Raw genomic sequence first — 16684 nt, 5'->3', positions numbered from 1 at the left:
GTGAGGTATTTGGGTGGGCATCTTTGCATTTCTCCTACCACACCTATTTGGACTTCATTTGTACCGTCTCTAAATTTGAATAGCATTCATCCCACATTACCTCCTTTAGCCTTTCGAACACCCCTATCAAGGGACCTCTGTCTCTTGGATGACACAGCTAAGGCATACAGGCGGTCAAACAATTTGTTTCCTGCCACTTAGAGCTGAGTCAAGGCTAAGTATGGCTCTGAACTGTAGAGTGGCATCACACTCCGCTCCAGCCACGGTCTGTCTTGCCCAAGATGAGGGTCAGTGCTCACTGCATCTGAAGAAACCTTCACAACGAGTGTATTACGTAAATAAAGCAAATTGAACAACTCTATGGATTGGTACTGAATTGTTTTAACTCTAAAGATCACTGTGAACGTCTTTATAAACCTGTAATGTATTTATGTTGTTTTTTTTTTTAATCTTGTTTATTTTTTAAATTATGTGTATGGGGGCGGGGTATGTGCACATGAGTACAGGTACCCTGGGAGACCAGGGGCATCAATCAGACCCTGGAGTTAGAGTCACAGGCAGTTGGGAGCTCATAGCGCAGGTGCTGAACCTAAACTCTGAGTCTTTTTTCACGAACATGCTCTTAGCTGCTGAGACATCTCTCTAGCCCCTGCAATTACTTCTGTTTCAAGAAGGTTGGTTTGTCTAACCAAGATTAAGTTGATGATGCTGTTGCTCCAGGTACAGTGTGATAGTGGATGGTTGGTTCACTTTTCTGTCCTGTTACAGTTCTCATCGGCTGTGCTTTTGCTCTGCATGAGGTTGAAGGGTGGCAGTTTCTGGGGGGTGGGGGTGGGGATCTTTTCATAGTGACAGCTGTTTGGAAATGCAAGTTCCCCAAGCACAAAGTCCCAGCTCGGCTTGCATTTGTTACTGGTGGGTAAGACTGCCCTAGGCCAGCAGCTTGTCCTCCTGGAAAGTAGTTTGTGCCAGGAGACTTGGTTAGCCCTAAGGCAGGACACCTATGTTTCAAGTGTGTCGCTGGTGGTGGGGAATGGAGTAGGAAACCCATCTGCCCTTAAGCATGGCCGCAGATAAGCTCTGGGGGCTTGGCTGCCCTCTTTCTCATCTCTTCAGTAGCCACTCAAAAAAAAAAAAAAAAAAAGAGAGAGAGAGAGAGAGAGAGTGAATTCTGACATCTTAATTTTAATGTGGGCATTTGACCCAGAGATAAATATAACCGAGGGTAGTACGGAGAAGGTTTAATGGGAAATGGTTGGCATTCTTTCTAGATAAAGGCATGGGGAAAGAAGAGGGAGGGAGGAAGAGAGGGAGGGAGGCAAGGAGGGAGGCAGGCAGAGAGAGAGAGAGAGAGAGAGGCCAAGCGCAGTCAGGACAAAGCTGAGCTAAGAGAGGCCCCCAGCAGCCTTGCCCTCTAACTGTGATATTTACCAGACTTGGCCAACATGGTTGTTCTGAATCCAATGACTCTGGGAATTTATCTCCAACTCTTCTTCCGCTCCATCGCGTCGCAGCCGACTTTCATCAACAGTGTGGTCCCAATCTCAGCAGGTAACTGATGACCACGACTTTCCTGGCTTCCGTCTGGCGGGGAAGGAGTGGGAGGGGGTGGAATCAAGGTTGTCTTGCAGTATGTCCTGGTATTTTTGCCATTCTGCTCTTAGCAGAGGAAGGCTGATGTTCCCCCCAGGGTGCTTCCTGTCACCCGAGCTTGTCTCGGAAAGCCCATCTGTCCTTGCTCCAACCGTTGCTACTCAGCTGCTCAAAGCCAGACTGGAAACGGTTGCTTCTCTGTCCCTATCTCTGCTGCCCATTTGCTGCATGATTCATTTTGATCAGGAAATTGGGAGGTGGGGATGGAGAAGTACAAGTTCTAGAGAAATGACTCCCAGGTGTTTCTGTAAATCTACCTCTGACCTCCTCCTAGTGGGGCTTACCTCAGGATGCCGGAGCAAATATTTCCCTGTCAACCTTGATGAAGGGCAAAGGGTCCTTCCTGCCTGTCAGCACACCCTTTGCTGCCTTGCTGTCTCCTCAGCCAGGCCTTCTTCCCTTCAGCGCTGACAACCCATCTAGAGAAGCTGGGAAGGGTGAGGGTTTCCAGGGGGTCAGTGGGCCTGGAGCCAGATGTGTCTTGCAGAGTGAGAGACTGGGAGATTTAGGGAAGGGCCTTGCTTGGTGGGCCAGCCAGGCAACCCTTTCCGCAGGCACCAGACTGCTGTCCTTGTCCTGCCTGACCTGGTACAGGGGAAGTATTGGGTTACTGGCATAGCCTTTTCAAACCTTTCTGAGGAAATTCGAGTCTCTCCAGTGGACCGGAGGAAGAAGCAGACCCTCCAGGGAGGGCTGCTCGTGTCCTCCCAGCCTCCTCCATTCATCTCAGCCACGGCTGCAAAGCCCTTTTAGCCACACCTTATTTTCTAAGCACCATAGTCTGTGTCGATGCCTGTTTCCTCTGGACCCACCCCCGGCCTCTCTCCATTCATAAAAACAGCTCGTGGTCTAGCTTTGCTGCCAAACTGCAGGCCCGAAGGGAACGGTGGGGAGATTGCTGTGAGGCTAATTATAAAAGTGTGAGAAACTGAAGAAGCAGGGAAGAGAGAAGGAAAGGGTCCAAGAGAACCCTGGGGTGGGGGCGGGGGCTGGGAGGCAGACAAAGCAGGTGGTTGTCCCATCAGGAGCGCATGGCAGCGCATCTCTTGCAAGCTCATCTAGTCTGCAGATCATTATCTTCTGATCCACTGAGAAGTTTGATAGCAGAGTGTGCAGACACCCTGCCTGTGATTGCTCTTGGGAAGCTGAGGCAGAAGGGTGCTGTGTTCAAGACCGGCCTGGGTTACATAGTGAGACCATTCTTCAAAAATCCCAAGAGGACTTGGTAGCTAATTTTGGTCTGACCTAGTGTTTGTTTCTGTGTTATATTTGGGTTATAGATTTCTTTGAGAATCTGCTAAGGACTTGGGAATTAGGGAAAGTTGCTTCTCTTGTTTCAGCCTGGCCTCTGATGAGCTGTCTGACTTCCGGGAGACAGTTGGGTCTAGACTCCAAGCACAATGGGGTGTCATTTTGTGCTTCCGTTAACTATAGATATTTCCAGGGTCAGATAGCGCTGGATCTGTAGATGCTCAGTAAGTACCTGTTGAGTGAAAGAAGGTGCAGGGACCATTCACATTTTAAAATTATCTAATTTATGTAAAATTAAGTTCGCTAAGGTCTTCATAAGGCTAGACAGAAAAGAATCTGTAATTTCTCTGAGCTGCTTACTTAGAGAGGACCCACACAGTGTACACATGTCTTAGAGAAGGGTTTTGACAGGAAGCAGCTTAGACAATTCCAGTGTAAAGACAGGAAGGAAGGAAGGAAGAAAGGAAGGAAGGAAGGAAGGAAGGAAGGAAGGAAGGAAGGAAGGAAGGAAGGAAGGAAGGGCTCACTTTCAGGGGAGTGGGGTCTACACCTGCAGTGTCAAGAGACAGGGATTTGTGACTGAAGGAAGACTTTCCCATCCTGGCCTTGAGAGGGCAGGAGGAGGAAGTAGGGGAACTAGATCCCAGGAGCTGTGGTCTCCTGCAGGAGGGGCTGGCAAGTGTAAGTGAAGTCACAGTAGGGAGGCCTCCTACCTCTCTCTCCTCCCACCCCAACCACCTATTGGCAGAGCCTCCTACTGGCCAAAACCAACCCAAAGCAGAGGTCTAAGAGTGTGAAGCTCCTTAATGCAGACCACGGGATCAACCTGAGCGGCACAGGGGCCGAGGGGGGCACAGACTAACCTGCCCATCATGTGTAGGCTCATCTTCCCCGCCCTCTCTCTTTCCCCCATTCCTCCTTTCCTTTTCCATTTTCTTTCTTTTCCCATTCTCTTTCCTCCCTTTTCATTTCCACGGTGCTGGGATTGAACCCAGGGCCTGGCACAAGCCATGTGAGCCCCCTACCACAGAGCTACACCCTTAGCCCCGCAGGCTCTCGAGATGCGTTGCTAACCCTGGATCTTGTGATTGAGAATGTAGGCAGCAGACATTCGGCCAAACAACGGCGTCAACCAGAGAAATTGTTACTAGTTCAGCACAATTATCTGCTGTCTCCTGCGGCGATCCCTTCCCTTCAATCCCCTCATTTACATGCCCGCCGTAGCTTCCCAAAGCACCGCCCTGAAGTTAATTCAGGACTTGTAATCAAACAGTTCCCTGACCCGGGGTGACTGGGGTCCTTTCAGAAGACTTAGAGCAGTCTGACTTGATCTGACATTCTCTGTGTCCCGAAGAAGGTAAGCAGTATAGAAGCCGAAACAGCCCCCAGGAAAACACTTTCTTTTGGCTCACTGGACCTTAGGAGAGTCTGCTGTGTGCCTGACGGTGTGTAAGGTCCTTCAGCGTTTCACAGAGGCGGGCAGGGTGCAGCCTGTGTTTTAGGGGGCTGTGCTGAAGTGCTGGCTTCATCGGCACCCTCCAGGACTGTGCTGGCAGAACATCTCTCACAGGCCTGCAGGAAGCGCCTGCCCTCCTGTGTGTGTGTGTGTGTGTGTGTGTGTGTGTGTGTGTGTGTAAGGGGTAGTACCCTCTCTTCAGGAAGGACCCCGCTACTGAACTGCCAAATAGCCCCAACTCTCTGAATCAGGTGTGCATTACCTGACAGCCTCCACTGCTGGGGGGAGAGGAGAACCAGGCAGGGAGCGGAACGCACCAGAGGCCAAAGCTATGACACAGTCCTACCACTCCAGTTCGGGTGTTTGACACACGGCTCCCTCGGGCTGTCTCGGCTCTCACCCCAGTCTTTGAACATCATTCTCGCAGGCACACACGCTGTTCACGGTGGATGCAATGACAACCACAGGCAGATATTTTGGTTACATTTTTACTCGTCGCTGTGTCATGGTCAGGGTGCACGTGGTCAGAGGACAGGTTATAGGAGTTGGTGGTTCTCTCCTCCCACCGTGTGAGGTCAGGGATGGAACTCAGTTCATCAGGCTTAGTGGTAGGTGTTGAGTGTGATGGCGCACAGCTGTGATCCCAGCACTCTGGCAAAGCAGGAGAAGCTCGAGTTGGAGGCTACAGGGGCTAAAAAACAGGGCGGGGGGAAAAACAGTAAAGAACTGGGGCATGATTTTGAGACCACAAAGATTGGTTGAGGGGGATGAGGCATATGGCCCCTGAGGGTGACATTGACTGCTGTACAGGAACAGGGTAATCACAGATGGTCCAGGGAACACTAAAGAACGGGGTTCCCTCCATTTAGCTTCCAAAGGCAGGTAAGTGACAGATATAACTCAGAACAACTTTTGTTAAAAATGCCAGGAGCCTGGGGTGTGTTGTGTTAGCCATTTGCTGGGGTAATAAACTTTGCTCCAAATCTTAAAACTAGAATCGTTTATGGCTGGAGTTCTTGTTTCATGGGTTCCCTAGGGGTCACCTCATCTGGTGTGGGATGGGCTGACCCTGGCTGGGCTCTGTCTGGGTGTATGGACTGACTTGGTGCGAGTGTCCGCTTACAGACGGAGCTCCACGGTTGTGGCTCCCCGAAGGGTAAAGCATCAGGCCCATAGGCAATACTTCCGGAGGACCAGACCTCATAGAAGATGTTTGTAATAATCACACACCCATGGTGGGGATGGGGCAGCACTCTTACTTCTTCGAAAAAGATACCTAGGTACAGAGAGGTTAGTTAAGTAACCTGCCCAAGGCCACACAGCTGGGTTGTGGGAGCTCTGGAGACTAGAGTCTGCTTTAAGTCGAGGGCCTTTATCAATGTAGACCAAATGCGCTTGTGGCCAGGAAACGTGCAAGGGGCCTTCTCAGCACTGCAAGGCTGTCCTCCGTCCTTGGACTCTGTCCTCTGTATTCCTCGCTGTCCATTCCCTCCTACCTCATCCTCAGGTTGTCAGTACCCAGAGTTCCTACAAACAACTGAATACTGATTTAGTCTGTTATTGTTGGTGGTGGTGTTTTACTTCCTTCTAGTGCCCACTCGGCCTTGAACTCACTATGTAGGTCAGAGTGGCCGAAGCGTCACCACCCTCCTGTGGTAGTCTTGTCTCCCAAATGCTAGGATTACAGACACGTGCCTCCCTGTTCAGCCTGGCATTGTTTTATAAACGTGTGCATGACTTGCTCAGACACTGATTTACCTCTCTGGTACTTCTATCTTAGTGGCAACGTAAAATCAGAGTGAGTCAGGGTACTTTGGAGGATGGGATCTCTCTGTGACCAAGACGACTTCCATAAACTTTTTCGGGCCTGTAAGCCATCCTACCCTCTGCCTATATGGACATATGCTCCTCTTCCAAAGGATTTCCCAGGCAGGCAGGAAGGTAGGCAGAAACTCTCCAGGGCATTTGTGGGTCCAAATTTCAGAATCCAGATCAGAGAGAAGACACAAATCTAGTGCAGTAGAGTAAGGGCACATGGAAGGATGTGATGCTGTTTGGGTGCTGGAATCCTCCGCTGCTGCATTCTGTGGCCTATATGATGCCCAGCTACCTACTCTGCTGCCTGGAAGCCAGCCAGACCACCATTTGGGGAACATCCAGATTCTTGGCACTAGATCATGGGTCATTTATTTGTGTCTGATGCTGATCAGCTATTGTTTAATGTCCCATAATGCACTTGCAAGCCATCTCCTCTCATTTAGCTCCCCATATTTCCTCTGTATAATAAAATCAGAGAGGGTTCTTAAGATCCAGGGCTCTGTAGGGGGTCTCAGGCATCTGCCATCCCAAGTCTTTATAGCAGCAGGGGCCTCCCCACTCCCCTTCTCTCTAAAAGGAGAGGTGGTATGGGAGTGGGCTGTCCTGACCTACCTCTCCACCCCATCTCGCTACCTTTCAGCATACCCAGGCCTGCCTTCCTCCAATGCATAATCACACAAAAGCAGCATGGCTCTTTTTGGAGACAGAGTGCCTCTGGCTTCCATGTGACACACGAGATGCTGGTGACTGGCCTTCCTTAAGTGCTCCTGATGCGCATGGGTACTACCTATGACTGTTACCAATGTCCCCTGAACCTCTCTATTATAGAGCCCTTGACAGCTACGGAAGCTCGTGATCTTTACAGCATCCCCCCCCCCCCCCCCCCCCCCCCCGCAGTAAGGGGTCCTGTGTTTGAGCTCTGACTGTCATGGTTATGAACTGGATGGTAATGGGAGTTCATGTCACTGGGGTGAGCCCCAAGTTCTTGTCTTTAAAAGGGGCAGAGCGGTCTCTGTCTTACAGAGGCACTCTGGGAGAATTCATTCATTCAGCTAAGTTTTAATAAGAGCCAGCCATGTGCCTGCAAGCGGGTTGCAGCACACAGACACAGTTATCCGACCCACAGGTGACTGTGAGAACTTGTCCTAGCTGTCCTGATGGTCACTGCCTGCATGCTTTGGACCATGGAAAGAGCAGGGGGTTGAAGGTTAAATTGCTTTAATTGCCAACGCTTAAAAAGTAGATGGTTTTATATTTGAATCTATTTCTGGCATTTCTTAAAAACACATTCCTTGGACTGCCGACTGTTGTGATTGTCCTGATCCCTCCTTTGGGGATGACATGTTGACTGTGCTTGGGGCCTGCTCCCCCTCATCCAGTGTCTCCATATCCTCCTGCCTCACACCTGCTTCACTCTTCTAATTATATCTGCCTCTTCGGGCTCCCCTGGGCATGTGACTCAAAAGCCCTGCTGGCTTTCCCTCCCTTTGCAGTCTCAGCATGTCTTTCTAGTTTCCAAAGTTCTGCAGAACTGAACTGGAGGGCAGCACTCCACAGCCGCATAACCCCGTACCACAGCGTGGGTTCCAGTCCAGCAAGAACCACCTAGCTCGGGCAGCATTTCGAGTTCTCCTGGTGATTGGAAGGGTTAGCCTTAGCCAACCATTGCACTATAGCCAGCGTCAGAGTCAGTGAGGGACTCGCTAAAATACAGGTCCCTGGGACCCACCCAGGAGGCCCTGACCCTGAGGGTGCGAGCATGCGCCCGAGCTTCCGCATCACCGCCACGCCTCTTGTGCTGCCTCGCGGCAGGCTCATGGTCCCCATTTTGAAAACCCCTGCTCCAGCTCACTGCGGGGTCACTCCATTAGCTTCCTGTGGACATGAATCATCTCCAACACTGGCATAGGACACCTCTATTCTCTTACAGTTCTAGAGGTCCCAAGACTAAAATAATTTTCACTGGGTGGAGGCCAAGCGCCCAAGGAAGTCTTAGTTCCCTCACCTTTTCTAGATCTAAGCTGTGTTTCTCAGATGCTTTGGTTCCAGCCTTCTTTTCCATAATCACGTGAAGCCATGCTACTGGCTGCTTCATGCTGCCTTCCTTCTCAAATCGCCTTTCTCGGGACGCTGTGCTTGTTTGTGGTGCTGCGGTGTAAACCCAGGGGCTCGTACATGGTAGGCAAGCCCCCTAATGTGGAGTCCCAGCATCCCCCTCCAGCCCCTGCCTCTCTCTCGAAAGAACAGTTGCGATTACATTTAGGGACCATCAGATAGCCCAGGAGTGTCTCCTCACTTTAAATATCTCAGCTGTACCCACAAGGCCTCCTTTCCCCCAGAAGGTAGCGTTTACCACAGCCCAGACAGTGACAGGGGCCGTTCAGTGAGCCCCGTTTCTCTTCTGCTTTGTTTAAATGCTATCCGATTAAACGAAGCAACAGAAATGTGGTTGCAATGGAGAAAGGGAAACTCTGGGTTAGTCCACATGGGGTGTTTTCCTGAACTGCTCACCACATGGGTGGCTGGATTTCAACACTACTGGGAACCCCAGGAAGACAGGGATCTGAGATCGTTACGAGCCAAGTCTTGGGGCCAATCTTTCTCCCCAAATTGCCGCAGAAGCCTCTCCAGTGGCATCAAGAGGAACACTTCTAGCACTCTGCTCCCTGGGATCAAGATTTCTGTTTCGCATAGCTTTGGGACCTTAGGCAAATTGCCATCCATCAGGCTAAAGGTACCTAACCCACAAATACACTGTCAGGATTGGGGGGGGGGGGCTCATTCTAAACACTACAGAGCTTTGAAGGGTGCCTGTCACATAACCTGTGATATAGATACACACATTTTTGACATTGTTTCCAGATCTCACTGTGTGTATACACACAGCAAAGTTATTTACCCTACAGTTCATTGCACTGAACCCCAAAAACCTAAATAACTTTTTGCTTAAAGCACTTAGTGAATTCAAGGAGGAAATTCAGCTTTCTGTGTAGCGCTTTTCATTTGTAAACCAGGCCCTAAAGAAGGAAGATGCTGGGCCACTCAGGGAAAAGGATCTCCTGCCCTGGTGACGGGCTTCCCCTGACGCCTTTAAAAATATACCTGGCACCCTTCCATCTCTGAGCCCCAAGGAACTCTCCATTCAAACCCATACTTATCTCCCCATGGCAACCAATGAAAACATGGGGGTGTTGCACACTTGAGAGCTTGGGACAGCTGAGGGAAGCTGGTGTGGTCACCCAGCCAACCATCTGGGGCAAGGACTGAAAAGAGGAAGGAGGGAAGCGTGAATGAGCCGTCCAGGCCCCTCCCCTTCCGGCCCTCCTCTGCTCACCGTCCAGCTGCTCTCCTCTGAAGGGGTTGGGAAAACCCCAGCAGCTGTCCTCCTGCTTCAGGGACTTACCTCTCGGACTCTTGCTTCAGGATGGCCTTTCTAACTTCAGTGACACGGGGAGGCGGGGCGGGGGGCGGTGACAGCAGCCGTCCTGCTTACAGAGCCCTGCCCTCAACTGGAGCGCGCTGCTGCTGTGACCCTCCCTGAGAACCTGCCGCGTAGACGAGGGGACTGCAGGGTCTCATTGTCCAGAGAGGTTGAATTTGGTTGGTTTGCCACTTTGTGCCCACACAGGGCCAACTTCCTGTTCACCACCATCTTTACTGAGATAGACCTCATGGTGGTTCCTGGAAGCTTCCAAATTCTCCATGGTCAGACAGAAACCAAATTCTCAACATGGAGAGTTAGTGTTTGAAGAGACGAAGAGGCTAGGGAGACATTGAGGGAGGCACACTGGTCTGGGTGACAAGCTCCCTCACTACTGGGGTGTCTATAGGCTCAAGAAGAAAGTCAGGCCCCATGAATGAACTGACACAGTTCTCAGAAAAAGCAAGAATGGCCAATGAATATATGAAAGCCTGATCAACATTCTTAATCATCAGGGACACGAAAGTCAAAGCTACTTTGATTCTTTCACCCCAGTCAGATTGGCTGTCATCAATATAAGAAGCTGGGTGTGGCGGCCATCCCTGGAAGGCTGAGACAGGAGGACTACCATGAGTTTGAGGCCAGTTTGGGCTATACACTGAGACCTTACTTCAAAAAAACCAAAAAGGAAGAGGAAGCAAGCAACAGTAAATGCCGTCCCGGATTCGGAAGGGGAGGAGCCCTCCACACTGATGATGGGAATGCAAACCTAGTGAAGCCATTGTGGAACCCAGTGTGGAGGTTCCTGAGAAAACTGGAGAGAGAGACGCTATATGGCCCAGTTGCACCCTGCATTCCTGAGCCCACCCGAAAGGACTCCACATCAGCACTCTTTAGAGACACCCACACGCCTGTGTTTATTATAGCAGTAGTCACAGAAGCCAAAATACGGAAGCTGGCTATGTGTCCATCACAGACAAAAGAATAAGGAAAAGGTGGCATGTAAGCACACTGCAGTTTTCTTTAGTTGTAAAGGATGAAACCAGGCCATTTTTCAGGAAAGTGCCTGCAACTGGAGATCATGTTGAACAAAATAAACTAGATTCAGGTAATTATCATGTTTCTCTCACACAAGGACTCTAGACCCTGCTCATAACACAGTGCTAATACCCGTTAGAATATGTATAATCGTAAAAACACTTATTATACATGTATGTTTGTATATGTGAAAACAGGAAGGAACCTACATGGAGGGAGGAAATACCTAAACGGAGAGGGGAACACGAGGGAAATAAGGAAGAAAGACAGAACATCCTCTGTCTCTCATGCAGTCTCTATGTGGATGTGGTTTGATTTTGTGCAGGATACCACAACCACAGTGAGTTCATGAGGGCCACAGCGAGGTCGGTTTCACAGCATCCCATCCACCCCCTCTTACCTGGTTTCTGCCCCCCTCTCCCATGATTTTCCCTGAGGCTTGTGGCTGAGTGTGGGTGTGAACGGCCCATTTATGGCTGAACAGCCATAGTCACTTATTCTCAGCACTTTGACAAGTTTTGAGTCTCTTCATTAACCACTACAGAAGGCAGCGTCACCAGTTCTGTGGAGGTTAACACAAACATTTAAAGCAGTTTGCTGCGAGCAGTTAGCAGAACACCAGCAGTACAAGCCTCCCCACTAAGAGAGCCCTCCCAGCCACGGGCTTTGACCAAGCTTTTAGAAACAGGCTTCTGTTTTCTGTTTTAGGGTACAAAATGTGTCTTCTGTTCTCTTGTGTATGGAACACACACACACATGCACACATGAGACTAAGCAGGAGGCCTATCTGGGAGAAGAAAGACCAGTGAGAAGAAGGGGGACATAAAATGCTAATGGGAGGCACATATGATAAAATAAACCAAATATAACAAAACCTATTGTTTTGTATACTAAGTTAAAAATTAATAAAAAGAAAAAAATGCCCTGTGAAAAAAGTAAACAGACTTACATCTTAGACTATAATTGCAAACTAGTTAAATATAAAATACAAGTATAAATATATTTTAAATATAAAATAGGAACTATAAGATTATTAAAACAAAGGGAGATTCTTTTTTCTTTTTTGTCTTAGATTCTTTTTTAGTTTTAATTTTTATATTAATTACAGTTTATTTACTTTGTATCCCAGCTGTAGCTCCCTCCCTCATTCCCTCCCAACCCCACCTTCCCTGCCTCTCTCTAAGACCACTGATAGGGAGGTCCTTCTCCCCTTCCATCTGACCCTAGTTTATCAGGTCTAATCAGGACTGGCTGAAATGTCCTCTGTGGCCTAGTCAGGCTGCTCCTCCCTTGGTGGGGGGCGGGGGTCAGGGGAAGACAAAGAGCCAGCCACTGAGATCATGTCAGAGATAGTTCCTGGAGATTCTTTTTCCTTAAGTGGTGGTAGGGTAGAGCAAAATCCAGAAAAGAGTTCTACATTAAATTCTACTCCACTAAAAAAATATGTTTGAGGCCTAAACAAGCTGGGAGAAAAGAACGGAAGAAGAGGAGGAGGAAGAGTATTCATAATGGGCACTACTCTCCTTACCGATGAGAAAAAAGAATTAACCCCAGCAGCCCCTGAAGAAAGTATTAGGGCTCTGCAGTGCGTGCTGTCCTTGGTGTCATCTACTATATGGGAAATGCAAATGAAGACCACACCAGATCTCCGTCTCACCTCTCACAGCTACAGCACCCCCTGCTCCTGGGGGGGAGAGTCGGCTCCGTGGAGTAAAACAGGTGGCACACGGAGAACACTCCCCCTGCCCGGCACTTCTGTTTCTGGAAATTCTCTGTCACACACTACATATAAAGAAGCATGGGGTGAGTGCTGAATGTCTGCAAGTCATCTGATTGTACATCAAAAGGATCAGGGTGAGCAAAATTCTGCTTTTTCCAAGTGAAGAAGGACCATGAAGCTGTATAAAAGAATGCAGGTGCATAGTGGTAGAGCATAGGCTCTCTACCACCACCCCGGCAGCAGAGCGACAATCCGTGGGAGGAAAGGGGGCAGGTTCACTTCGACATCACTCAGTAGCTGCGTCGGCTCAAACTTCTGGAGTCTGACCCTGAGTGCTTTAGATATATTTAATATATTTAGATATATTTAGATATATTTAAGCACAGCACAATTTAATGAAAACGTATCCCGGTGTTAACTGACTCAGTCCCGAGTGCACCACAAAGCAGACATAAATCTCTTAGAGGAACAAAATCAGCTAAATACAGATTGGACGTGGCTACATCGAAGCTCCTTGTAAGGTGCGTAAAGATGGGTGCTGTACGTTGACTGAAAAAAACTGGCTTATGCTAAGGGTCTGGGGGAGGATCCAGTGTGGCCTCAGCCACACAGATAGTGCACAGGTCACCAGGCTAGCAGACACGTCTGCTCGTGGCTTCCTGGAGAGATAACAGGCTATACATTTCTTCTTCTGGAGGCACAGCCTTGTGTGTTCAACGTTCCAGGTCCTCCTAGTGCTTACTGTGAGCACAAAGACCCCCGGGCCTCCTACAGAAGACGGACACAGAATAACCTCTTGGATATGTGTGCAGGAGCTGAGAGGGCTGGACATGGTGACACACAGCAGTGATCTCAGCCCTTAGGAAGCTAAGCAGGAAGAGTTCTGCAATTACAACGTTAGAAAGAGCTTCAGGCTTAGCTTGGCAACTCGGCTGCCTTGAAGCTTTGTTGTTCAATAGAGTCCAAAGGGGCAACCCTGGGTCCCCCAAATTCTGGAACACAGGGATTCATGTGAGCTGGCAGATACTTGTCTGTTCCTTGAGCAGCCAAGGACTCCCAGGAACCCAGCTTCTCTCCTTCCCATTTGTCATGGGACCCTGGACAACTCACACAACAAGTGATATAGAAAGGTCATTTAGGGGAAGGCATTAAGTGAGACACAGAGTTTTGTATTTCATTTTTTTTTTTTTTCCGTAGCGAAGTATCATTGTGGAAAAATGAAGGCATGGAAACTCAGGGTCTTTCCACCCAGCCACAGCTGTCAGCAGGTGTTGGAAATAACTCACCCTGCAGGCCCAGGGCAGCTGACCTGTGGCCAGATTTCCTGAATAATTCCACAAACTTGGCCTTCACTGTCAAGCCCAACAGAAGATTTAATAGTGCCTGCTGATTGATGCTGGCTGCTGTAATCCAATTCTGAGCTGAGGCTCATCCAGCCTCGAGGAGGCTTCCTGATGCTCCCTGGTCTCCTAATGACATTGTCTCCTCCTCCCTCTGCGTCCACCACAGGCCATTTGGTCAAATTAGAACATGAACTCAAAGAAGCAGATGCCCTCCTTTAGATAAGATACAAAGCAATTCCCTTGCGGAAGGAAAGGGGGATGGGTTTGTTTTCTTTTGTTCTTGTGGCTGAAAGAGGCACTATTGATACGTGGCTTGGATAAAATCATGACAACCAGGAGGTGGCTCTCTCTCAAGGTGTCTCTATGTCTCTACAGGGGGTGGGTGTCTTGTCTTCATGATGAGTGGCTGCAAACTCCCAAAAGTACTGACATCCAGACTGGTCAACAGAAGCACAGGGCTGACCTGCCTCAACCCATATCTTGTAGTTCTAAGTTGCTTGCTTAAAGATTTTCAATTTCTCATTTTATTATTATAAATTATTTCAAAAAATTCAAAAGGAATTGTGAAAAGAATTGTTCAGGAGCCATCAATATTCAGCTCACTGCTCTGGGCTAAATGGTGCCCCCCTCGAGATTCTGCACAGCCCCCAGAACCTCAGAATGGGACTGCTGAGGGCAAGGAGGGTCTTTAAAGAAGCAACTGAGTTAAACAAGGCCTTGGGGTAAATCCTAATTCCTTCTGGCCTTATTAAAAAAAAAATAGGTTTGGACGTACAAAAGAGACCAGGGACACAGGCACAGAGGAGAGGTATGAAGGGACATAGCAAGATGGCACCCAGTTGCCCATGAGCCAGTGAGGGAGGGCACAGGGGAATCTAAGCCTTCAACATGTTGACTTTGGATTTCTGCTGATCAGAACTCTGATGAATGAGTGCGTGTTAATGAAGCCACCTGGTCTGAGATGTCTCCGTACATAGCTCAATAGGAAACCACTTCCCTGATTCCTCAGGCAGCGCTTGGCCATGTCTGTTCTTCCATCCATCTTTGTTTGTTTGCTTGTTTTTGAGGCAGGGTTTTTCTCTCTGTAGTCTTGGCTGTCCTGGACTCAACTTTGTAGATCAGGCTGGACTCAAACTCACAGAGATCCACTTTCCTCTGCCTCCCAGAGTTCTAGGATTACAGGAGTGTGCCACTGTGCCTGGCTTCCATCTGTCTTCTTGTTAATTATTTTGGCAGATTGTAAAGTGACCTGAAAACCCTGACCACTTTAAAGGGTAGCCCCGAGAAGGTGTATGTATTTGATAAAGCTTACCAGCTGGCACATTGAGTTGAGCTCTGGCTGTGACTAGAGAGTCAGGAAGGCAGCCTAGATGTCTGCCCAAAGGTGAGTAACCGTAAGGCTTCATTACAAAGAGAGGCTTGGGGACGGGGAGATGGACTCAGCAGGTAAAGGAAGGTGCTACCAAGTGTGATTTCCCGAGTTCAGTGCCTGTGGCCCACATGGTAGAAGGAGAGAACCGGTTCCTATGAGTTGTCTCTGACCTCCATATACATGCCATGGCACATGGGCACACATATGCACATAAATAAGATAAATAGTAAAAACTTCCAAAAAAAGAAAGGTGGGATTTTTTATTATCTAAATATAAATATAATAATCATGTATATGATTATATATAATTATGTTATATATACAATTATATATAACATATGTTATATATAATTATATACTTACATATATAATTACATATGTTATATATAATTATATATAACATAATTATATATAATGTACACACACATATATATGTATGTATATATATATATATCATAAAAGTAGAAGGTGATCTATGAAGGGAAAGAAAGGAATTGAAAGAGACTAGGGAGAGGGAAACAATAGAAGTTCATGAGGGGAGAAAAAGAATATATTCATGTTTTTTTTGTATGTAGAATGTAGATTTAAATGTACATACATAATTACATGGTGTGAATGCAAAAGGGGGTTTTGGGGGCAGTGACAGAATGGAGGAAGAAGGGGCAAGTCAGAGCAAGGAATAGTGACATTGAGTGAAAATGTGATCAAATAACGCCTATATTTTATGCACTAACTAAAAGTAAAGTAAAAGCAGACAGGTCCCTAATATTGGCAAATAGCCATACCTCCAGCCCAGTTTTGACTCCAGCCCAGTTCTGGCTTCTCTGGGTGCCCATTCTCTGGTTGGTACCGGGCACTGTGTTATCAGTCTGTTCTACACAGTGAGTTCCAGATCAGCCGCTGCTACATAGACCTTGTCTAAAGAAAAAAGAATTCCACTTAGAGTTCAGTACCCCTGGTAGGGGATGACTCATCTCCAGGCTGGCACTCAGGCTGGGGGTCCTTTCCTCACTGTGTTTCCGTCATCCTGACTCCGGGGTGGAATCCCCCGCGCTCAGAACTATTGGCAAGAAAAGTCACACACCCAGTTCCCAGGGGCAGCTCTGGTGAGCACATCCTCGAGAGAAACGTCAACCTTCAGGTCAACCTTCTCTGTTCAGCTCCAGCTCCCAGACAGTTCTGAGATGGATAGACAGAAGCTGGGAGGGGGGGTGGCCAGCTGGTTACAGAGTGATCAGAATGGAGAGAAGCTGCCGGCTCCACTGAAGCAGCGAGAACAGGGAGAGTGCAGATGGCTGGAGGCACTTGAGCTGCCCCCGAGCCTGGCTGAGGTGGCTGTGGAAGGCCAGCTCGGTCACAGGGCTATGTAAAATTCCTTATGGACTTCGTTTCCAAGTCAATTCTAGCTGTGTAGCCCCGACCTGTTAACACGGGTTCACCAAAAGTCATTTTCTCCCTCACAAAATGAAGGTGGTTAGCCAAGAGGACTAATGTCTGAACATGTGCAAAGTGTTAACCCAGCGTCACAATTATTTTAGTGTGCAAAAGGCCTAGCATGCATAGGCGTTTAAGGAATGTTTGTGGACACCAGGAGAATGCTCAGTAGGACTGT

General features: G+C 48.5%; 1 protein-coding gene across 2 annotated transcripts in view; it reads left to right on the top strand.

Moving 5' to 3' along the window:
* The first annotated feature begins 1401 nt into the window (after positions 1 to 1401).
* The window catches only part of Colq (collagen like tail subunit of asymmetric acetylcholinesterase), a 51457-nt gene continuing 36174 nt past the window's right edge, over positions 1402 to 16684 (top strand). For both annotated transcript variants that reach the window (XM_055612212.1, XM_055612211.1), the window contains exon 1: positions 1402 to 1551. In XM_055612212.1, the coding sequence (XP_055468187.1) occupies positions 1446 to 1551 (106 nt within the window). In that variant the 5' untranslated portion in view covers positions 1402 to 1445. The remainder of the gene's footprint in view (positions 1552 to 16684) is intronic.

Source organism: Psammomys obesus, unplaced genomic scaffold, assembly GCF_907164565.1.
Source record: "Psammomys obesus unplaced genomic scaffold, mPsaObe1.curated_primary_1811, whole genome shotgun sequence".
In the NCBI taxonomy this organism is placed as follows: Eukaryota; Metazoa; Chordata; class Mammalia; order Rodentia; family Muridae; genus Psammomys; species Psammomys obesus.
This window is presented reverse-complemented; position numbering and strand designations above follow the sequence as displayed.